At 40.7% G+C, this 25,167-nt stretch overlaps 1 protein-coding gene across 5 annotated transcripts in view; it reads right to left on the bottom strand.

Moving 5' to 3' along the window:
* The window catches only part of KIZ (kizuna centrosomal protein), a 112,062-nt gene that overhangs the window by 63,144 nt on the left and 23,751 nt on the right, over positions 1-25,167 (bottom strand). For 4 of the 5 annotated variants that reach the window (XM_053245809.1, XM_053245805.1, XM_053245807.1 and 1 more), the window contains exons 2-7: positions 21,695-21,757; positions 15,191-15,347; positions 13,708-13,797; positions 9,188-9,815; positions 7,285-7,347; positions 6,098-6,383 (exon numbers count right to left, since the gene is read on the bottom strand). In XM_053245809.1, coding sequence (XP_053101784.1) covers positions 6,098-6,383; positions 7,285-7,347; positions 9,188-9,815; positions 13,708-13,797; positions 15,191-15,347; positions 21,695-21,757 — 1,287 coding nt within the window. The remainder of the gene's footprint in view (positions 1-6,097; positions 6,384-7,284; positions 7,348-9,187; positions 9,816-13,707; positions 13,798-15,190; positions 15,348-21,694; positions 21,758-25,167) is intronic. The other variant, XM_053245806.1, reaches the window with a different exon arrangement.

The following is a 25,167-nucleotide window of genomic DNA, read 5'->3' as shown; positions in this document are numbered from 1 at the left end:
TGCTTCGAACTGATGCGGTTCTCATTTCTGAACTAAAAAGCATAACAGAAATGAATGCTGCATAAAAGTCACTTTCAACTTTCTTTAGCCTCAGAACATTCTCTTCTGTTACATAACATATTTAAGAGAACATCTTCTTCACCATGAACCCCACCATCTATTAAGATAGATTATTTTGAGAGGTTTGTCTGCGGTTGTCACCAACTCATTTGGTGGCTACTTGGAGACAGGCCTTGGACTTGGAATGCACTCCATGTTGAAATAAGAGCCTCCCCATCTCTGGCAACTTTTTAAAAGGCACAAAAGACACATTTATTCTCCCAGGCTTTTAATTAGATTTATGGTTTTAAATTTTTAATGTTGGTTTCAAATGATTTTAATGTTAATGGTTTTAAGGTTTAAATGATTTGAATTGTTTGATTTAGTTTTGATTTGAATTGTTAATTGGTTTTATTTAGATGTTAACTGCCCTGAGCCATTTTTGGAAGGGTGGTATATACAAAAAACATAAACACAAACACAAACATTACATGCATATGGCTAGAACTAGATGTTATGGCAGATATAAGGCTGCTGCTGAAACAAATGTGCCTAACTTCTCTTTACCATAATAACGCTACTAACCCCTGCTAACTTGGCAAAGAGGCACCTTTTAACATGGTGATTCTCTTTATTTAGCAGGGGGAAAGTAACTGGCCCTATACACCCCCAGCACGGTACCTCCAATGATTGTTGCTGGTGTCTATCTTATGTTTCTTTTAGATTGTGAGCCCTTTGGGGACAGGGATCCATCTTATTTATTTATTATTTCTCTGTGTAAACCGCCCTGAGCCATTTTTGGAAGGGCGATCTAGAAATCAAAATAAATGAATGAATGAATAAATAAATAAATAAAACTGCAATACTATGTAATCATGTTGTGAGTGTCCTTGCCCCACACGCAGCAATCCCCCACATGCAGCTTCACACTGAGCAGAGGCACGGAAAATTCACAGCATAAAGATATCACCACATATACTAAGCATTCCCAAGTAATATGGGAAGAGGAGAAGGAGACAAGGGTGCTGCTGTTTTCAGTCGCAGTCCTGCATCTGTGGGAATTTCTAGTTCCAGCATCAGTTTAACAGTGGTGCTTGCAGGAGGACATTTTATGGATCTAGTGCTCTGCAAAGCTGTGCTACCACTAGCAGAAAAAGAACCACCCGAATGTATGCTGCGCAAGGAATTCTCATTTGTACATACAGGAAGACCTCGATATTCACGGGGATTCCATTCCACAGTTGTACCGCAGAGATGAAACCCACAAATTCGCGGGGGGTAGGTTTTCAGTCGGCTGAAAATGCTTCAAAATTGCCAAAAATTGGCCAATTTCCAGGGGGAAACATGGGAGGGATCTCCTTACCGTGTTTTGTTGTTCCCCCTGAATCATGCGGTGCTCCTGGAATGCCCCCAAATCAGCCAAAAATTGCCATTTTTAAAAATTATGATTGTTTTAAAACAGGCGCCATTTTGTGGCTCCAACAAATAAAATGGTGGCAGGAAATGACTTCCATGGTCATTTCCGGCCACTTCCAACCTACAGATATGCGAGGCTGACGTGTCCCCCCACCCCGTGTATGCCGAGGTTAGGTGTCTTTTTCCCGTCCATTGATACACAAATTCACAGATAATGAATCCGTGGGTAACGCGGTCATCCTGTATATGGGCTTGTGCCAGAGGTTGTACTAGTGCGAAAACTAGTGCGTGACTGTGCACTATGTCCTTGCACTAGCGCAAGAGCATTTATACTATGTAATCTGGACTGTTGGGGCAGCCCCTCCCCCAACCTCCCCAGGAGTATAGAAAGACCAGTGTTCCCTGAGAGGAAGGCAAGAAAGGAGGCACCCAGACCAGGGAGCTCTTGTCCTCAGCTCCTGAAAAGACCAACAGCCTGAGGCAATGTTTCATTAAGCTGTTATTTGCTTCTTTCAATATTGTAAACCACTTTGGGTGCCTTTGTCAAGGCAGAAAGGCGGTATAAAAATGTAGTAAGTAAATAAATAAATAAATAAATAAATAAATAAATTTTGTCCTGATATAATTATTAAATAATATGAACTGTTTTTATTAGACTATTCTAGGATAAGACTTATTTAGTTTATTTTTTTAAAAAAACCCTCCAAAAACAGAAATTGCATAACTCATCATTAGAGGAGTTAAATGGATTTCAAGCACACGTTTGAACAAAGAAGCAATGAAGTTCTTCGCATAAGCAGCCCTACCAAGGCTTGGGCAGTTCTACCTAGGTAGGGCTGCTCATGTGACATGCTGGGATCAGGACCGATCCCGGTGCTGCCTCCCAGGGTACACTGGGATTTTTACCTGGTGTTTTACCTGAGTTAAAGGTGCAAGTGCACCCCTTTACCCAGGTCCAGGGTCATGTGTGTGCAGACACAGAGCAAGGCACCTAGAGCACCCAGCTTGAGGGGAAATTCCTCAATATACCACACTCCTTATGCGGTACACTTAGGGATATCTGGAGGCCAGGTTGCATTTTCCCAGCCTCCAGAATTCAATGCTGCCCATAGCAGCACAGATCATGTGGGCACGCGAACCACACATCCCACACATGGATCGAGATCGTCTGTGGGGGAAGGTAAGCTCGGTCTTGCCTTCCCCCTGCATCCTCCTCACCTGCTGAAAATGGTCTGGAGAATGACCTTAATGAGCATTTAGCCTGTTTTAAATCTAAATCCAGGACTCTACCAATATATACGCACTACACACACACACACTTATTTTCCCTACAGCTATATCAATGGAAAATGCCAGTGACTGCCCACAGATATAAAACTCAGCTGAGATCTAGGGGAAGTTTGTAGTAAAATGATACTTCTATAATGATGCAAATTAAGATTTAAGCAATTTAACAATGGGGCATTGCTAATCCTTTTACAGAGGTGTAAATAGCCATTCAGTTTTTTTATTTCAGACAGCCTTCTTTGTTCTGACATTCAGCAGCAGAGCCCCACAAAGCAAACACACAGCTGGGCTATAAACCTTACAGCAGCAGCAACATTCAATAACTTCATCAAAGTTTGGTTTAAAAAAAAAAAACTTATTTACAGCATTAATGTGTATTATGGATTACCCTCATGAAGCTGTAACATGTTATCCCAAATTGCTAAACAGTACAGCAATGTACTTCCACAACAGTGACTGAGAACAGTGCAAAATGAAGATGGTGCGGGAGTGAAGTTTTCAAGTTTAGACTTAACACACATCCAACCAGTGAGAACACACAAGCAGTTCAACAGAGCTTTTCATCGCGCTGAAGTCTTACAAAATCTCTATTTCAGCTAGCTCATTCCCTATTGTGCTCCTCCCTCTGGGTGGTCTTTCCAGGGTGCCACTTGAAGGGAATACATTAATAAAAAGGAGGGGAAGGAAGGGACATATAAATAAAGAAAAGCAAAATGGATGACATGATGCAGCAGGCTATGGATCAGGGGTCAGCAAACAAGGGGTCTTTCTCTTTTACAGGTTGCTTCCTGGAAACAGTCTGATTAAGCTGACAGCTTGAATTATGTGTTACATTTTGTAATGCACAATCCATCTGTGCTAAGTCCTCTTGAATGCAGCTGAAGCAGCACAAGCAAAGGTCCCTGCCTTGTTCCTTCTTAAACATGAGTTTGAAATACTCATTATCTTCCTAAGTGCTAAAACTAAGAGGCTGGACTTTTTAAGGCTCTAAAAATGAAGCACAGGTTAGTTATGGGAACTGGCAAAGCACAGGGCAAGCTTTTTAGCCCCAGTTCAGCAATACTGACATATGCACATTTTGCAACACCCTGTATTATTCAATATCTTACTTGCTGTGTCAGTAGTAGTTATGGGTTGACAACCACAAGACAGTACTATTTAGACATCTTGTGGAAAGCTCAGTCTGAGCACAAAAACTGAAATCTGTGGAAGAAAAAAACCTGGATGTTTCACTGGTGGAACCTAAAGATGTGTGCGTTGCAATGGCACAGTGAACAAAGCAGAAACAGAAAATGTAAATGTGGTTTATGTCAGTGAGAACTAAGCAGCCTAATTGTGCATAGGGGGTAAAACCTTAAAGAGTTTTTAAAAAGATACACAATATAGCAAATTATGTATAAAATCATCTCCATTTATTTATAATAGAACAGCACTTGAACTAAACACACACAATATAATTTTAAAAGGAGTTAGGACTGGTAATCTTATATCTATTTATTTAGGCAGATATACATATAAAATATATATTTTCCAAATTTAATGTCTGGAAAGCATGAAATGCCAAATAAGCTAGAACACTTAAGATGATCATTGTGTATCACAGAGGTTGCAAAGACAGTTTGTGTACAAATAGCTAATTACACTAAAAATAAAAAACCTAGCATAGCTGAATCAAATACCTGGCTTCTTATTGATTGATTGATTGATTGATTGATTGATTGATTGAATTTATATACCGCCTAGTATAAAAATCTCTTCTCTTAAACCACAGTTTACAGTAGGGATGAGCATGAACAGGTTTAGTGCTTCCTTCCTGGAGCACTGGACCTGTTCGAATGCTGGTTTTCGAGCCAGATTGATGGGCAGCAGGGGGGTGCCTTTAAAGAACAGATAAGGTGCTCCTTACCTGTCTGCCCCCTCCCCTCTGTTCTCCCGCTGGAGCTTGAGTTTGAAAGAGACGCTCAAGTTTGCAGCGTTCCTTCCTGCAGCCCTGATCTACATAGGCACACACACAGCCAGGGCGCACGTAAAACCAGCCATTTGCATGGTCAGCATACCACGCAACAGGTAAGGAGCACCCCCTGCACCGCACCAGGGAGTCCACGAACTGTTCATGCACATCCCTAGTTTACTGTGTAGTCAGAATTCAGAAACTGTGGTTTAAGCAATTCCAGAACAGAATATCAAACCAGGATCAATATCCTGGTTTGTCAGGATTACGTAAACCTCTGTTTAAGCAATCCGAGTTTGGATGTCATGGGAAACTGTGGGTTAAAAAATAAATAAATCATGAAGTGTTTAATTCCGCTAGGTGGTCAAAGAGACTAGCAAAGGGGACATGCATGTGCGTATCAGCTTGTTCACGATCCAACAAACTACTAATATTGCGTCTCCTGAACTACTATCGATTGCATCTTCTGGCATAAACAAAGATACCTGAAAAAAGCAACTTTCCTAAGACAGTGGATAACATCCAAACTAAGCTATTAATGACAAAGTCCCACTAAAATTAACAAGACTTAGGTTAGTCTTGGCTAATTCATCTTATTGATTACAATTGTATTTAGTCATGACTTGTTCCTGATGTTGCTCCTTGTGGTGGTGGACAACTAATGGTCCAAACTACCACAAAAAGCCTGGGGGGGGGCGGAATTGGAGAAGCAGGAAGAAGATGAAGAGCAATAGGAACAATTATGAGTGCAAACTTGCAAAGAAATCTGACACCTGCCCGCACTGGGCTATGGACAGTCAGGAGAATAACGAAGCTGCAAGAGAAAATTCCATTGGAAATGGATTGAGTTGAAACAAATATATTATGCTAGAGCTTGCAGGACACAGGCAGGACTAGGAGGGGAGGCAGAGAAAATGAGAATAGGCAAGAAAGCTGGGGTGCTGGTAGCTGAAAGACATCACAGAGAAGTCTTCATACAAGGCAAGAATCTAGCTGTTGCCTGGGCAAGGATCCCGGCTTAAGTCAGACACAGTAATAAATGAAACCAAGAAATCAATAAGTTACCTAGATGGATAGTGCTGTGCTAGAACCCAAGAGAGTAATGCAGATGTTTCAGCCCTCTCTCTGCCACCTCACATGGCTTACCACAAGGGACAGTAGAACAGCACACCCATTGCTCTCAACAGCACCTCATCATCTACCAGTATAAATCTGCAACGTCAAGGGCAGAGCTTTGCTTGATCGTCTTATGGAGAAAGCAGGTTAAAACTGCTTGAGGATCAGAAAGGAGCGGCAAAACCTTTCAAAAAGGTTGTCCACACCTACATTAGATTGTCAGTAGAAATAATGCTCCAAAAGCAATAGCAGCTGAAAGGAAAGACGACACAAATGGCTTTGTTTTACCTTATTGCAAGACTAGCAGATGAACCTTCATTTGAGATATGACATATTGTTTCTGAACACTGATGTTCTTCTTTAGGAAGGACTTCCTTGTCCTTCCTATTGGAAGGACTTCCTGATGTTAAGTCCCTCTTGTCGTCTATATCCTGGACACTTTGCTGTAGCTTTAATGGATCCATTTCTTCATCCTCCTCACTCAAAGAAACAGTAAGGTCACTGCTTTCATCAAAACTTTCATCTTCCTCCTTCTCTTGTGTATCTCTGTCTAGCTGCAGGCCATCTTCCTGAACTGTAAACAAAAACTGAATAACGTTATTTGTACATTTAAAGAATGACAGCATGGATTTATTACCTTATGTTGCAAGACCTAAAAAATGCATTTCAAAACAAACAGCCCAACAAGATGACACGGATGATAATGTTAGTTATCACAGACCATAGGGGTTATCAAATTTTAAACTATCGTCTTTCAAAAATAAATAAATTCAAACATGACATACAGAAAATCAACATAATAAAAGGTTAGAAAGCTAGATAAGAAATCTAAAAACAAAGGGTCAGTTTAGATGTGACCTTAATTAAATTTAACCTTAATTAAATTTGGCTAAGGTTTATGAAACAGAGTTGCAGATGATCATCAATCTTGGCTTGTTTATCTAAACCAGATGTTTCCAATAGGGAGCATCAGGACCCCTAAGGGTACCCCAGGGTACTGAGAGTCCTCCTGCCTCACCACTCTACAGCCACACAATTTGTTTCCCATCTGAGGAGCACATGAAACAGTTGTATTGAAATTAATGGGACAAGTTTACTTGTCCTATTAATTTCAGTGGGCGTACTTATGAGTAATATAGTCTGGATGTTAGCTGTAACCAGAATAGCCTGTCTCATAACTGTAACATTGAAATGTGTGTGTCTAGCTATCTATATTTGTAGTGTTAGAAATATATGCACTAAACACACTACCTGACATGAAGGTTTGAGAGAAAAGGGGTACATTTGTTTAAAAAGGTTGGGAACCCCTACTCTAAACAATGGTTTCTAAGTGGCCTGTCCATTGTCTTCACCACCCATGAAGGGCCTCATATGCAATCCCAGGCCTTGTCCAGTCACTCATATGCAATCCCAAGCCCTTGTCCAGTCACTCACTTTCCAGTTATTGGTCCCAATTACAAACGGGGTGGGCTTACCTGGAACAAGCTTCCTTGGTTCTTTCAGCTCACTTTCAGAGTTCTCCAGATGCTCTCTGCTCCCTACAGAAGGGAAAGCAGCTGTAGTGCTAATCCTCTTATCCCTAAACTGAAGTCTCTCACCAAGCACAGAACCATTTCTTACCTGATCCTAGGCTAGCGGAAAGCAACGTTAATTCCTATTGGGGAAAGCTGAGGGATATTGAAAGGAGCCAAAAGTGGAAGTGAAGTAATGGTGGGACAGAATTAACTAGAAGTCAATTATCTAGGTTTAGATGATGGGAGGAGATAGGCAAAATAGCGCCTTTTTAGGAAGCGGAAGCAAGGCAACCTGACAGTGATAGCATACCTGAGCAAAGGGAAGACAGAGTGACACTCAGTGAAGGGAAAGTTGTATGGGTGGAAGGGGAAACTGAGGGAAATGTCCTTTTTCAGGAAAAAAAACCATGTGTGTGTGTTTTTTAAAAATGGGGGGTTGAGGGACCTAGTTTGTTCTGGTTTTATTCCAGGCCATCACACCTCTAATCGTGGCTATAAATAAACCACAGTTAATGCCATGGTGTGGGTTCAGAGGATAAAACTAACTTAGATTACATAAAATAAACTGAGGTTCCGTGTGACTGACATCTGAACCGACTCAAAGTATAAACAGAATATAAGTATTAATCATCTCACAACCTTCTTAAATAATGTTTCTAAAACTTATACTATTAAAAGACTCTTTCCTTTTTGCCTGCTGGGGTAATTTCCACCAGGACTTGCCACTCCCAAATTACACCAACAATCAACTGTCAGGTAGCAGGAGGAAAGGATGAGACCAAAAGGCCTCTTTCACTGACCTGCTTTGACCTATTTGTATATTATATACTTTTCTGTGTTAGTAACCTACACTAAAATCCTGACTAATGAAGCACTTGCAGAAGGACATTGCGCTAACACAAAGCTGTTGCGCTAGCTACTTGCACTACATCTGGAGTTTGCATTCTAGACTAGTATTGTGCTACCATAAGCATGCTTACACTTGTGCAACAGCATGCAGCCACAGCACATCTCATTGGTTTTAAAAGGATCTTTTGTACAAATTGTGCACACATCTGGTTTTTAGTGTACCATATGATTCTCTTGTGCTACTGCAATTTTTTTTCATTATGCAAGTACTTCATTAGGCAGAAAGTTAGTCAAAATATACATATTAATAAATATGAGGAATATGTGTGCAATTGAAGTTATAGATATCTACTGCTGATCTCTACCTCAAACTAAAAAAATAACAAAGAACAGTGCTAAAACATGTAATCAAGAAGCTCTGATAAAAAAGATCAGTTACACTTCTGGAGTCTCATTTAATTTAATTTAAAAACTACAAACATATCTCATAAATAATACGGAAAGAAACTGAAACGAGTCCAACATCCATCCCTGGATAAAATACAGATCTCAGATCAGACATGGTGGATCTTTGAAGAGGCCAATTAGAGATATATTTGAACTGAACTGCCCCGTTAAAAGTGCTCAAGTTATTTTATTTTATTTTGGTTTCCTATATCCTTTGAAAGAGACAGCTACAACAGAAAACAATGCTTGTTTGCCAGAACAAGGGGGAAAAACTCCTATAAAGTTGCACTCAAATGGAGCATATAAGTGACACAGAACAAAAGTCTCTTGCATGAAGTCTCACCTCAGGAGCTCAGGCAGTAAACCATATTGAATGCAAGCAGTGGATACTCCCAAACTGCATCTCTGTCCTCCTTGTACTTAAAGCACTACCACTTCTTTTGCATTCATAGATCTTACAGTGATGTGTACCACTATAAAAATCCCACTAGACAGGAGGCGAGCCTCCTCCTCCCTCAGCAAGACCATCACAGTAGAAGAGCATCCCCCAGCAACATCATAACTATACCTGGGATTTTTTCTCTTGAGTGCTCATTGCCAGAAACAAGCTGCTCAGGGCAAAACATCAGTGAGATTGGCCGTTTAGATCTCTGTTCATTTAGTACAGAGTGCTCGTGTGACAGTATTTTCTCCACGGATCTGCAGAAACTGTCACTTTGAAAACCGGTAGTTCTGTTCTCAGGACTTAATCTTCCATGTAACAGGGAGTTAAGTTCAGGAGACATTTTGCTTTCCACAAAATTACTACTGCAATTATTTGTCTTGCTTTCTACTGTTAAACAGCAAGTTATTCCATTCCCACATGATACATGGGATGTGACTGGCATTTCTTCACCCATCGGCAGATATGTCTTCCCATCTATTTTGTCAGACTTATTTGAGCACTGTAGATCACTATTAGTTTGTACTACACAGCTGTCTGTCACATAACTACTCTGTGATGGCTGTCTATGTGAATGTGGGTCAGAAATTGAAAAGCTCTTTGTGAGCTGGGAAGATTTCTGCGGCGCACTGAAATCTTCAGCGCTTGAGACAGCTGACATTTGGCGGCCCATAAAGATTGTTGCTGTGCGATACAGTCCTCTTGACATGGCTGTCCTGGTGTTAATTCCTGCCTGTCTTGCTTCTGGCACCATCTGAAAAACAGTTTGAAATCAGAGTAATTTTTCATCATTGTAGATGTAGAGTTTTTTAAAATGATGTCCTTGGACTGGGGGAACAATGTGCTATTCTTTTTAAATATACTGTTTCTTCACCTGAAAGATTCTCTAGGCCTAAGGCAGACATGTAATGTGGACATTTTACCCAGAAGGTTTCTTATGCAAGCCCCGATGAAATGAATGGGAAGCATACAGTTTACATTCATTTCAATGGGCTTTGCACAGGAGAATGTCCAAGTGGATTGTGTCAAACTCTTTTGTAAAATTCAAGTACACACTCCTGAATGTTGCAAAGTACTTTGTGCTTAGGTATCCTCAAGTCACACTAAAATCAGTAAAGATGGAGACACTTAATAATTGTGAACAAACAAAAAACCCAAACAATATAGAAGGCTACAGAGAGTAACTTGCTATCAAACTTAGCAAATAACCTAAGATTATTTGCTACAAGGCTTATCTAAAGTTAAATCACTGGCTTTATTATTTATTTATTTATTTATTTGGAAAACTTTACCCTCCCTTTCTAATCAGAGAAAGCTCAAGGCAATTTACATGAACAAATAGAGCCAAACAAATACACATCAACAGCAACCGAGAATTAAAAAACACCAGCATTAATATGAAAAGCAGCAATGACACAAAAACAACAAAGAGAACCAAGCAACAAACACACCTCAGAAACTAACTCAAGGCTTGGCAAAACAGCCAGGTCTTTAATGGTTGCCAAACAGGGTTGAGAGCAAAACGGATTTCCCAGGTGTCCTAAGAGTCACCACTGATTAGGACCCCTCTCATTTTACTACCAATCAAGCTTCTACAGGTGGTGAAATGCACAGGCTCTCCCTGGTTGATCCTGATGTGGGGGAGCGGGAGACAGTCCCAAGTCCCAACTACAGAAAAACTTTCCTGATTATTTCAATAGGCAGTGGGGTTCATGGAGAAGAAGACATTCTCTTAAATATGTAGCCAGCTAAATGCTGCCATGGCCAGAGAGACCTGGAACTGACTGTGCACATAGCTCTCTGTCTCCATTTTGAATCTGAGAAATTCAATTGTATCTACTTTTAGCCCAAGTCAAAGAAAGAGATTATGAGGACAGAGTACTGCAAGCCTGATGGAATATCTAGGTGTTTCAGACTCAAAGCAAAAGGACCTACCGGGACAAAAGGCTATTATATTTTATATTAATTTATTGTTGTTGTTGTTGTGTTATTTTGTTATTGTTATCATCATCATCCAGCTTAAGGCCAACTGAAATGAATGACAGGCTGTGTCCTTGCACCAAACCCATTCATTTCAACGGGATTTGTACAGAACTTGCCAGTGGATTTTGTCAAACTCTAAATGTTCAAATACTGGTAGATATATATCTGTTCACTTCCACTGAGTCACTGAGTCAAGCAATATATTGACCATTTAGTAGCTGGTAGCTAGGGGAGAGGGACCCCGTGTTCACCGTCTCTGGCGACCCCTCAGAGTGAGGGATATACTGAAGAAAATAGGGAGGGGTGGTGTTGGGGGGCCCTCAGAAGCTGGGGGGACTGGGTTCTTTGAACTCATCTGCTCAGTTATAGCTACAATCCTGACTATTAGTAATCGGAAGATTGTGTAGTTTTAAATTTACATGAAAATGCACAGCTTGGCACCATCCACCAGCTATTGGACCAATGGCTACTGACAGTCTATGCCACCTTCCAGTAATAAGATCATCAGTGAAAGGAACACAAAAACATTATGTCCCCACTTACTGGCCAGGGGACTAACAGCTGCTGGGAGCTTATACTGCCCTCTCTCTCATCACAAATGCTATCTGAACTACCCTGCGTTGTGTAAAAGGCTCTGACTACTTGGGAGTTGTTTATAAAATTAACAGGGGGGGAACTATTTCTTAGGTGTCCCCCCGCCTGCTGTTTTTAATGTTACATTTTAACTACAGTGTAAGTGCCCTGAATCTTATAGATGGGAAAGGACATACGTATTGGCCAGGATTAAAAGGGTTGTGCACAGGATTTCCATGAGAGCAAAGAATTTTCCAGCTTTCCAGAAGCCTTTCCCATACTCCCTGCTGTGTCCCTGTACTGCATAATGTGCTTCTCTGGAGGGTTTCCAACTCTCAGGAGCAGTTTTTCTTGGGGTGGGAGAGGCTTCAGGAAAGCTAGGAAATTATATGCTCCCCAAAACCCCATGAAGCCTGCTGAAAGCACTTTCACACATTCTTGGGGCTGTTAGAATCCCAGCTGTTATGTATATAGCATCATTGTTGGACATGGTGCTTTACAGAAGGTAAGAAAAAACATAATGAACACACATCCATGACAAGAATTTACTTTGTAGCGGTACGGCAGAGTTTCTAGTATCCAGGTAGTTATAAAACTAGAGCAGAAAAGGAATGTTTTCTTGAGATCAGAAACTCATGACAAACATTATCATACCCCCTTTTTTAAAAAAAAGCACAGGAAAAGTTAGTATTTCAGAACTCTAACTATATCGTTTCATCTGAACTAAATGCAATTCATACACTGTTGAAGGCCTACTTATATAGGTCAAGGTTGGGGAGGCTCATTGCTCTGTGTATTAGGAAGAATGGCCTAAATTCAATGTTTTTTTCACTTTTTAAATCTACAGCAGGGGAAAACATCTATAAACTCAGATTAACGTCTGCTAACGCAATGAAGAAAGAAAAATGAAAACCTTCCTCCTACTATTAAAACACACACACACAAAATAGTGTCGCCTCTGTTTCTTTTCTGATAAGAGTCTTAAATACCAAACAGTTAAATGCATAATAACATTTACTGGCAGCAAGACAGCCTGCTTAGCTGATACATAAAGCAGGTAAAAGGAGGAAAAGTTAATTTCTTGGCTGAATGATTCCATCGGTAGCTATAGGGCAAACTAGAAAGTCTTTTAGTAAAGTAGCAGTTGATTCTTCTATCAATCTGCAGCACACATACTCTTCCAAGGAATGCATTAAATATGAAAATCATATCCTGTTATCATCTGTTTCCAGCTTTCAGCCCAGTAAGCTTTCCTTAATGAATGCTGTAGCCTAAGGGACAAGCATGCTGTTGGCTTTTCTGAATAATGGAGTGATGCTACCCATTTTGGCTTATTACAATATCGACTAGCTGAGGGGGTTTCACACATAGTCACAAGTGACTACTCTTGCCAGCATGCTCCAAGTTATTACAAGATGTTTTTAGACATTTCATCTAAAAGAGCTTTCCTGCTTTTAGGGAAGAAAAACAGCTCTGGTCTTGAACTGTATCATTTATATGGAGATAGGAGGAGGGATTAGAAGCCTGCATTACTGCAGATATATAGCGGAATATATTTAAGTATTCCTTGTCAGCCTTTGTCTGCAGCTTAGATATGCAATCTTTTCTTTGGGGGGAGAAACTTCTCTTGGGGGGAAAGATCAAAATGTACAAAATTATAAATGCTACATACTGTGTTTTGGCTGTAAGTTTAAAGATTTTGCTACACTTTTTTGAGTTTAACACATAAGAATACTAGATGAACTGTATATAAGCAGAAGCAGGAGCTATTCTTCCCACTTTCTAATTACACAATGAAAGGGTTTGCTTTTTCAGCAGTGTTGCACAGTTTAAACTGCATAGTGGAAATAACCATACAAGAGTTTGGCAACAAGTTTTCCTTTTAACTAAATAAAATAAAATCCACGAAAAGCTTCTCAATTAATAAAGATTACAGGTACGATCCAGCCAGAGCTAAAGACTTCTAAGTCCTGTTGATTTAAATAGGAGGGTCTTAAAGACAACTCTCCCATTGAGATCAATAGGCTTTATCGTGAGTGTTAAGCACTGGCTGGATGTGTTTTACATGCTTTAAACATCTGTTTTCTTACCTGCTGTTTAACATAATATTTCTCATCACCTTTTAATGTACTATTTTTCTGAAATGTCAGCCTGCTTTCAATTTCTTGTTCATATTCTGCCTAATATAGAGAGAAATGTTATACATTAAAATTAAGATTAAACCAATTTAATTTACACAAGTTACAAGGCAAGGTTAATCAGGTATACATGTCTCAAATTTCAACAGAAGAGGAGAGGTAAGATATTAATTTTCAACTCTCCCATTCAAATCAGTGGGACTTTCAAGTGTCTTACTTTTGCGAGATTGCACTCACATATAAATACAATTGTATAGTATATGCAATAATACAGATAAACACATTTATTTTGTTTTTGAAAAGAAATGGCGTCAGCACTTTGAACAGGGGAACGATATTATCAACTTCCAAACAGGTATAGCATAATGGTTCCAAAATTCAAACATTTGTTATGCAAATTGTTTTCATTTTCCTCCAAAACCTAGTACGCTGACTTGTATGATATTTCTTTCCTTTCCCCATTTCCCCTTCATGTATGAGCAACCATATACCATACAGCCATATTCATTACGACCTTACTATATATTAGGTTGTCTTGCTATCCTTTATCTGTTTAAGGAAAACGTTTTAGAACTTTTAATACCATTTCCTGATCCTGCCACCCACATACAAACCTCACTGCAAGACAGTTTCATAGGATTTCTCTTTCAAATGGCACATGTAACCAGCTATTCTCGGCCGGGGTGGGGGGTGGGCGGGATTCAGGTAAAGATTGTCCTTGCAAGGTACTTACAAAAGGTTAAGAACTATGAACTAGACATCAAAATGAATCCCAACAAAGAGTTGGGAGACACGAAACAAAGGAGGATGAGGTCAGGTTCAAAGGCACACAGCCCACCAATCAAACAACTTCATATAGAGTATCAATAAATGGAAGACATCAAAGCAAAATAAAGAGCACAGCAGGGCCAGCATCCATTAGGCTAGGGCTGCACAACATTGGTCCTCCATCTGATGTTAGACTACAGCTCCGATCGTCCCTCACTATTGGCCACTGTGGCTGGGGAAGATGGGAATTGTAGTGCAACAGCAGATGGAGGACCAATGTTGTGCAGCCCTGCATCCCAGAATGCTTCAACAGCTAGGATTAAAAATAAATAAAAGATCACATACTACCAAAAAACAAACAAAAAACCACCCTACCTCAAAGCCAAAAATTTGTAATGGAAGAGTTGAGTGATTTTTTTATTCCTTTAGATCCAGTTTTATTGGTTATAGAACCAAGACATCACCACAAGATTACCGCAAGAGAATTCAATGCACTTTGTGCCCTCAGCCCTCCATCATTTCCAAAGCTACAGGGACACGTTGGGTCAACACTTAATTCTAAGAAAGGATTTTAGGACTAATTGATATCTGAAATCTCAAAGTCCTCAGTATGTTTTTATCACCATTCAAATTCAGATTTTATTAATTACAGTACAGAATGGATTACCTTCAGCTTCTGAAGGGACTCTGAACTTGAACCAAGCTTCCGAATATGCGCTTCAATGAAATCGAATTCCTTCAACAAATTTTGGTTTCGGAGCAGAGATTTCTTCTGACGCTCACATATTTCTTTTAAGTACTTTTTAAGCTTCGTGTATTTAGTTCTACACAAGATAAAAACAAAGATACACAAGGAAAAACAAACACATGCTGCAAAAAGGGTATATAGTTATGAAATCTGTTTTTAAAAGACAAATGTTGGTTGCACATAGGACTCTCTCAGAAACCCTGTCCAAAACCATTCTTAGAAAAGTCAGTGGAGAAAGAATTCCAATATACCATTAATTGTGTGATTTTCACTTTAAAAATACTTATCAATTTCCTCAACAAAATGTTCACAGCTACAATTAAGAAAATAAAATGCCTATGTAAAATAAGGGCCATAGCTTGATTCACTCCAAGTGCATGGTTAAAAGTATTCTCACAAGGCCCAGTAGAGGCCTCTTTCTCCCCACTGCCCGCCACTGATGTGTATACAAATAGCACAAAGAGTACTGTAGGGAAAAGCAAGTCCATCTCTGTGCCATTCAAGTTGCTCCTGCTCTAGGGCACAAGTAACTTTTATGCTGCAAAAGAAGTGGCACCCACACTTGAACTGGTTTGCATTCCTAAGATTTTTGTTACAAGCTGCTGTGACAAGTTAATTGCATATAAATCCAGTTTCAAATATGATAATATCTGTATACTTGGTTGCTTAGCTTAGAAATTTCCCTACAACTTTGCAGGTTCATTCATTTCCACTTCTCAGTAAAAAGGACTCTACTGAAATAATACATATTTTTAACGGTTTCATCTTATCTTATTCCAAGGTTCTGGGTAATTTCATACACATCTATAATTTTAGCCCTATTCAGACGTTTCAGACAGTGTCCACATGTACAAATCTGTATGCACATATAGTTATTAACACGTTATGTTGAATGAATGTATAGCAATACACTTCCTTTCTGTATCATGCATTTGAAGGACCTGTACCAAGGCTGGCTTTTAAAAAGGACCAACACATTAATACAGAAATATGTACAAGTGTAAAGACATGGATGTACAATGTAAGGTCTGATAGGGCTTTTATTTTAAAAGGGGGAAGGGAAAGAACAGTTATTACTAGACACACTGTATATGCAGAATGAGATTATTTTAAAAACAAGGAAATATAAAAGAATAATAAGAGTTTGAAGTTATCCTCCCACCACCACCACTGCCCATAGACTTCCATTACCAGTTTCCACTCAAAGAAATAACTGTTTCCCATAAATGTATTTATTTATTTATTGAATTTATGTACCACTTAATATAGAAATTGCTAGGCAGTGTACAGAATTAAAACATAATGTAAAATATAAAACATTTAAAATTCATAAAAAGATAAAATAGATTACAAAAAACATTAAAATTGAAAAATTTGGTTTCAGTTAAAAGCCTGGGAAAATAGCTACGTCTTCAGGGTCCTCCTAAAAACAAACAGAGAAGGAGATGCTCTTATTTCAGCAGGGAGCGCATTCCAAAGTCCAGAGACCAATCTATCTGCTGCATTCTGTACCAGCTGTAGTTTCCGAACTACATACAAAGGCAGCCCCATGTAGGGTGCATACAGTAGTCAAGCCTAGAAGTTACCAGCATATATACCACTGTTCTAAGGTCATTTTAAGGGCTGCCTCTGTACACAGTTCAGAAACTGCAGTTAGTACAGAATGCAGCAGCCAGGTTGGTCTCTAGGGTTGCCCGAAGAGATTATATTACACCCATTTTAAAAGAACTACACTGGCTGCCAATAAGTTTCCAGACAAAATACAAAGTGCTGATTATTATCTATAAAGCCCTAAATGGCTTGGATCCAAGGTATTTAAGTGAGCACCGCCTTCTTCATCAACCACACCGCCTGTTAAGATCATCTAGGGAGGTTCAATTGAGGTTGCCACCGGCTCAGTTGGTGGCAACTCGAAACCGGGCCTTTTCTAAAGTTGCCCCCAGACTCTGAAACATGCTTCCTAATGAAATTAGAGTTTCCCCTTCTCGGAATGTTTTTAAGAAGGATCTTAAAACATACCTATTTAGTCAGGCTTTCAGTTTATAGTTTTAAAGCTTCAGTTTTAGAGTTTTTATTGTATTTTAAACTGTTTTAATTATGTTAATGTTTTAATGGTTTTATATTGCGAACCGCCTAGGGACATTTTTGTACAGGGAGGTATATAAATGTACTAAATAAATAGAATAAATAATAATACTTTTCTCTAGATCTTCACTGCTCTCTCAGCCCCAAATCTTCCCTCTGGTTTATTTTTATTTCTATTTATTTATTTATTACATTTATATCCCGCTCTTCCTCCAAGGAGCCCAGACCTGTGCACATAGTTAAGTTTCCCCTCACAACTCTGTGAAGTAGGTTAGGCTGAGAGAGAAGTGACTGGCCCAGAGTCACCCAGCAAGTATCATGGCTGAATGGAGATTTGAACTCAGGTCTCCCCAGTCCTAGTCCAGCACTCTAACCACTACACCAAGCTGTGTTAGCCTGCTGCAAAAAAAAAAAAAGAACAAAATATTGTGGTTCCGTAAAGATTAATGATTGATTGTGGCACAAAATATAAAGATTCTGCCACAAGCTAGGGTCTCATGGTGCCTTAAAGACTATTTATTTATTTATTAAATTTATACCCTGCCCAAGCTTACGTCTCTGGGCGGCTAACAACAATTAAAACACATATAAAAGTTAAAACAGTCAAACATAACACATATAAAAGTTAAACAATACAATAATTGAAATGGTTCATGTGTTCCTTACAAAGCCTATCCTGGCCCTTCTCCCCCACTCACTTGCCCTCCCTCTCTCTCCCCTTTCCCTCCGCTCTCTATGCCTCTGTGCTACCCTTGGCAAAGCCTACTCACAACTATCAACGTTTTGTAAATGAAGTCATTACGCTTGTACCCCTGTTCTCATCTCCTGGATAACAGTGCTTTCATTCAAACATTTCCAAAACAGCAAGTGCCTCTTGACACCATCCATTGGCAGCCTTCAGTTGGAGGTACTGCTAGAAAGAGAAGCATGCAGCCACCAGCAGCTGTTGGTCCTCTGGCTGGGAGGCAATTGTTGTGGCATGCCATGGCCTCCAAGGGCATGTTGGCAGCTTACCACTGCCACACAATAAGAAATGGAGCTGCATATGTCTGCATGCATATGCAGGGAAGCTCTGGCTTCAAACACCCCATGGCCCCCTGTTGCTAGGACGTATTGTTTTGGGGCTACAAGCAGCACCTCACCATGTGATTTGGAACTGCAGGCTTGCAGTCTCCATCTTGGCTATGAGCTCATGAGACTGTGAACTCCGCACATGCTCATATTGGGCAAAGCTCTTAAGTTGGTCACTTAGCACGGGCAAACATGGGGTAACTGTTACCCTAGGCCAGTACAGAAAGCGACTGCAAGATATAACCCTATGGTCCCTCTCTGTATAGAGAAGGAAGCCGGCTGAGCACTTCCTTCATCAAGTTAAGGAGAGAGACTATTTCTCAATAGAATAGTAAAACTCCCTTTCTTTGCATAAAGGATTAGTTTCACTAATCATATTCACCATGAATTCAGGTAAGGCTGAAGCACATCCACCCAACTACTGCTGCACTAATGGTCTGTCACAGACCAGAGGGAATGGCCGTTAGTTTAAAAAGAATCACTATCTCCCCACCTGTAAGGTCTTCCTGGTGTGCCATATAAGCCTTGAGCTCGCCCATTCACTCCAGCCCATACAAGTTGTTCAAACCATTTCACTTTATTGTTCATTGAGATAACATCTACCAGTGAGCAAATCAAGCAATATTAATTCTTTTGTCAACCATGGATGTCAGCCCCAAAAGCAAGGAGGTGTGACCCGTGGATGGCTTGTGGATTTTGCCTATTTCTACCCCAAACACCAACAAATAGTGTGTGTGTGCTTTAACACAGCTACAGGTACCAGGTACTACAGGTACAGTACCATCAGCTACAGGTTTTACTTCAGTCTTGATTCCAACTCAGATCCCAGTCTCCAGTTTGTACTTCTCTCCAGACCCAAACCATACACCATGCTTGGCTGCCCTAGAGAACTGAACCCTAGAGACCCAGCCACCTCTGGACTTTTCTTGGAACCAGACACTATCCTGGTTTCCCGGCTTGTGAGTGGCACGCTTGCCTCTCCTTTCCCCTGCTTTCCTACCTTGTCCCTGAGAGGAGACCCGCCAATGCACACTACCCTGCAAGTGTAACTGACACACCACCAGATATTGGATTACTGTAGGTATTACTAATTGCCTATCTTCCTAAATCTCCTTGCCCCCTCTCTTTAAGTCTAAACCTGCTCTTCAGGCCCTTTTGCTAGCCAGCCCTGAGCTGATTCTGTAATACATTAATAATTACTAAGCTAAAATGCCTCTTGGGAAGATTCCAAATTAGCACTATTAGTTAATATCTTATTCCCTCCTTAAACAATTTTTCTCTTCCTGTACCCTCAAATCCCTAAATAAATCTGATTGCATCACATTCCATCTCCTCCTCAATTTCCAAATTGACCAAAACTTTGCACCAAAACTTTGCACAAATTGATACTCTAACAGACTGTTCACTAGAGTTTTGCTGATTCCCCACACAAGCCCAAAACAGTATTGGGGCATTCCTCCAACAGTCCAGAACAGTCCTGTTAACACCCCACCCCAAGAACTCCCCAGAGTAAATAGCTCCAAAAGATGGAATCTGGCATCACTCAGGCAGATGATGTGTGAATAAGTGGAAGAAGATTTCAGTCCAGGGCCGTAGCTACAGTTAGTCCTGGCCCCTTTACTAGATTTTCAACTTGTATTAATTTTTAAAAATAATTATCTCTCTGGCTTTTCACTCTCGGAGATATAAGGAAAAGCATAGCAGCACTAATTGCTCAGCAAGATGCAAGCCTGTTCCTGCCTTTTGGTGTTCTAGCTACCGAGTACAGACATACTGGGATAACTGCTAACACTCAACAATTTTTAAATGTTTCCGTAATTACTGGAGCTCCTTGACCCTCAAGCCAGGCTTTGAGAATCCTGCTGTATCTCAGAAGTGTGGGGAGGGAGTTAAGACACCCTATTCCTCCTTCACTAACCTGGGAGAGAGGACTGGCTCCTCACCGGGAGACACAAGCCCCACTGCCACCTGTCTCTACTGACCTTCCACATCACTGGTGTAGGCTCCTCTAAACATCCCAGCACAGGTGGGACACTCTCCCGGAACCCACCTTGCTTCCTGTCCTGCCCCTGCTGCATTTCCCCCAATTGTTTGCTGCCCCGATAGCTCCGGAGTTCCGCCCCTCTGGGCTGCAGCTGCTTCCATCTCCGCTGGACCCTCCCCTTCCGGCTGCTCCATCCAGTGGCATTCCAATGCTGGGGCAGGGGCTCCATTCAGAGCAGCCAGGAAGCTGTGTGCCAGGCCAGCCCTGCCCAGGTGCAGGCCCATTGCTCGCCATCCTCCTGGCCCATCCTGACATCAAGGCTGGGCAATCACCACAAGCCCACGTCACAAGCCCAATCCCAATGACGCCACAAGCCTGTTCCCGATGGCGCCCTGCCCGTCGCCCAACCGGAGGAACAGGCCGTGCAGTCATGTGCTGGCATGAGGTCTTGACAGTTACAAAATTCAATTTTACTATATCAATATTTAATCCAATAAAATAATTTAATATGTTTAATAATTAAACATATCAGGCTACGCGGGGATGTAGCAAGGTTCGAGTGCACCCTGGGACAAAAAGTAAAAATGGGCCTTTACCCCTCCCCACCGTATTGTTTTCACAATGTGAATTCATATTGTGGAGAATTCACAATTCTCCACAAGGTGGAGAGCAAAGAGCAAGTTGTCACCCAGCCAACGGGCCCTCCCTCAAGGGCCCAGGGACATTTGTCCCCCACCCGCTTGTTCAATTGTAGCTATGTCCCTGGGGTTGTCTACATTCAGGTTTCAGCTGTTCTGCATCAAATCTCTCTCTTTCACCCCAAGGGTAACCTTGGACCCCTTCGCCAAAAAAAACCCTAAGGTGATCAGCAGCAGCCAGTGGGAGGATGTTGTGCTGGGGTTCGGCCACTTGTTCTCCCCCTGCTAAGTAAGAGAATGATCACTTTAAAAAGTGCCCCTTTGTTCAGCTACAAGGGCCTCCCTTTCCCCTCTGCTCTTTCCTTCCTTTGTTCTGGTTTTCAGTATATATTGCAGGTTTCTCTGCCCAGCAGACTTAACCATTTAGTATTAAGTTTAGAGGACAACACCACAATATCTTTTACATATGTCGGCCAGTATTGTAGTGTAATTATTAAATCAATTTCAAAATTTAAACATGGCAGTATAAAGTTCTAAGTCAAAATTTCCTAATTGCATCATATTACATAAGAATTACATAATATAATGTATTAAATATTAAATCTCTTATTAAAACAAATACAAGTCCTGTTGAAATATTCTTACCTGCAAGTATCAGATTTACTGTATTCCAGCATTTTTCTTTCCAACTCCATCCTCTTTGCTTCACTGAAAAACAATACAGAATGATCAAATTGCTGTACAAATGGAACTCTATAAGTTGCTTTAGAGTAAAGACATGTTGTTCTGGAAAGAACTATTCTGCCTACTCTCCTTTCACTATAATCTTAATTGATAATTCACAAGTTAGCCCACTTCAGCTAACTTGTGAACATTGGAAGCACAAGTGGGATAACTTGTGGACCACCTAACCGATTTGGACCAAATTTGTTGCAGTAGTAGTGAGTGACACAAAAGGACACCTCAACAGTGTCATTTGTGATGATGTCATCCACCCCAATTCAAGATGGTGGACACGTAAATGTTTGAGGCACAGTCCCAGTCCCTAATGGTAATAAAAGGATGAGCCTGGAAGCTGCACTACACTGTAACAACATGTTTTGCCCCATATTTCTGCAGAAAAGGAGGCAGGGAAAGGATAATGTGAACCAGCTTTATTCTTCCAGAAGATCAGCAGTATTTTGTGGCACCTTAAAAACTAACATACTGATTGCAGCATAAGCTTTAATGGAATAGAGCCCATTTCAGTTTTATCCCATAAACCTGGAACAGAGAGCCAAGGGTTCAGATGCAATCTCTGCTCTGGGTTCTTTGTGTAGCTTTGAGCAAGTCATCAGTTTCTCCTTTATAAAATGGTAACACCCTTGCTCACATTACACCCTAAACCATATCAAGGTCTATTTCCTTACCTTTCTACCCCAGTTGTTTGCTACCACTTTTGTCACTACTACCACCATCCCTTCCTGTCACCTCTCCAGTACTTCCAAGTCACTGTCACATCTCACTGAGACAGAAGGCACTGGTTCTAAATCTGCTCTTTCAAGTAATCAGCATTCGATTAATTAAGATTCCATTAATATCAATGAAGCTTCTTCACCACTGACAACCAGCTGTGAATGCTACATGACTTGGTGGACCTAATCTGCACCTAACACCAGGACTTACCTTTAACTGCCAAACTACACAAGACTTCCATTATTGTATCTTCTGGCATCTTTTGTAAAGCCTAAAAGTGGCTGCAAGAGAGGGATCACTAATGAAGCCACTATGTCAGGACCTTGGTGAGGTCTCCTCTACTGGGAACAAAGAAAACCCAGCCCCTGCAGGAGCCTCTAGCATCAACCAAGATCTCGGAGGAAAGACATAGAAGGACAGCTGAGACTTGCCTCAAGTAACCAGGATATCAGGGGACCCCACACAGCCCCATCTGTATCCCTGGCACCACTCTAAACGTTCATTATCCCCAGCACCCCAAGAGCCTGGACCACTACCAGATCTGGACCACTACCAGATCAGGGCCAAGGTCCAAAACCGGTGGAAGCAGGCGCATGGCTACCATGGAGCACAGGGGACAGCCATCCTCTGGGTGCTACTGCCCTGAGCACTTCTGGGGGCCATCTCTGCATCCTGTCCTAGCTTCTGCTTCATCCTTGACCTTCAAACCAGACTCAATTTGCCTCCCTCGGGCTATAGGCATGGATACACCAGCCTATTGTTCTGCTCAGCAACAGCATTTCACTTGGGAACTGCTAGTCTGTATTGTCTTTTAAACCTTTAACCATTATGTTGTACTCACAGTTGCAGTAATGAATAAGTGGATTTAAAAAGAAAAAAAATTTCAGTATAGACACTTAATGGGTTATGCGAAGGCCATCAATATCAAATACAAGATAGGGTATGATCAGAGTGGTTTCTCCCTTCCCATTTCTGAGCCCCCACTCTCCTCTCCTCTCCCCTCCCACTCCTCACACACACAGCTAATATGCACCTTTTATACATCAAGATATGATTGTTTAGTGAAAAGGGAGATTTTGTGAGCAAACAAAATTGCCATGGGTAATTAAAAGAGAAACTAATGGGTGGCCTTTGCCAGGGTCCTTCTGTACCCCTCCTGATTATTTTTATTTTTTAGCATTTGTACTCTGTACAGAATGTCCGATCTACAAAAAGATTAATGATTCAGTCTCTCCAATTTGTGGATTCACTATCATTATGACTGTTTTTTTAAACAGATGTTGAGTGCTTAAACACTTTAACTGAAGCATTTTTCATGTACAATTGCCTTATTTATCAAGCATTCTTCTAGAGAAAGAAACAGCAGAGGTTGGGGGGTTTCACAGGTGGAATTAGCTTGTGAAGGTTGAGCCTTGACCTTTGTGGAAGGGTATCAGTCACTCTTGGCAGACCTTACTTGTCTTACCTGAAAGTCCTTTATTCTCTTACAAAACACTTTTCACCTCACTATTTGCATAGCATCCCAGGCCCTACTCTGCCATCACTAAGCAATGAACTCCATACAGCATTACTACACCACACATAAAAATACCTCCCTGTTTATTGTAAATAGGTAACAACAATAGAAGCATTGTGTGGAAAAGGGCAAACTATCTACCACAGTAATACGTAGAGGGTAATTTCAAGGGTAACTGAATCACCCAAATTACTTCAATAACTGTAGCCAAGAGCAAATGTTTAAGTTAATGATAATATCTATACTCAAAGGCAAGAGGTATGACCTACTATATTTAGGTCACATTTAAAGAAAAACTTGAATTATAGATACAGTCTGAAACATTCAAAATGCTTAAGTAACATAACCATCTTTTTTAAAAAAATTCCTTTCTGCACTTAGTGCAATATTATGCAGATTCAGCCCAGTGCACAAATCCTCAACAAGCAACTCTTTTCATGGGCGGGTTCTGAAACCAATAACAGCTTTGGCCAATTTCTGAACCACTCGCTATTCCTCCACCAACACTGATCTTCCACCAGACGGAGGGAAAAGACCATCTGCATCATACTTCTGAGGACAATAAACTTCCATGTCTTGCTTAGACACAGAAACAAGTTGACCAATGCCAAGCAACTGGGTCAATTGCTAATCTTCCTGTCAAAACGTTGCAATGGGCAAGTTCAGACATCACACACAACCACAGTTAAATCCTGATTCCATGCAATGTTCTCGAGCCTTGGGAGAACTTGGTCCCCTCTCCCCTCGCCATGTAAGCTACAACAGCCTTCTACTTCCAATTGAGGTTAAACACAAACCAAGATCTGTAGTAACATCTGAACCAATTAATTTTGGTTTATTCTAACCAAATTCCCTAAAATAAACCTAGATCTGAAATGTGCTTCAAACCCTTCAGTTCAGTTATTGTAGGGAAGTTGATTAGAATAAACCAGGACTGGTCAGTTTGAACGTCACAACTGAACTTGGTTTGTGTTTACCCTCCATTGAAAACAGAATTCTGTTGCAGGCAGGGGAGGAGGAAGTGCATACTTCAGAAGTTCAGATGTCACATGGAACCAATATTTTAACCATGGTTCCATGAGACATCTGACTTGTTGAATCTCTTGTGGCTTTCCTAAATTGTTACACTCCTCTTGCTATGGTCACC

Source organism: Hemicordylus capensis, chromosome 4 (genome assembly GCF_027244095.1).
Source record: "Hemicordylus capensis ecotype Gifberg chromosome 4, rHemCap1.1.pri, whole genome shotgun sequence".
In the NCBI taxonomy this organism is placed as follows: Eukaryota; Metazoa; Chordata; class Lepidosauria; order Squamata; family Cordylidae; genus Hemicordylus; species Hemicordylus capensis.
The sequence above is the reverse complement of the archived record's forward strand: the minus strand, read 5'-3'. Positions and strand labels throughout refer to the sequence as shown.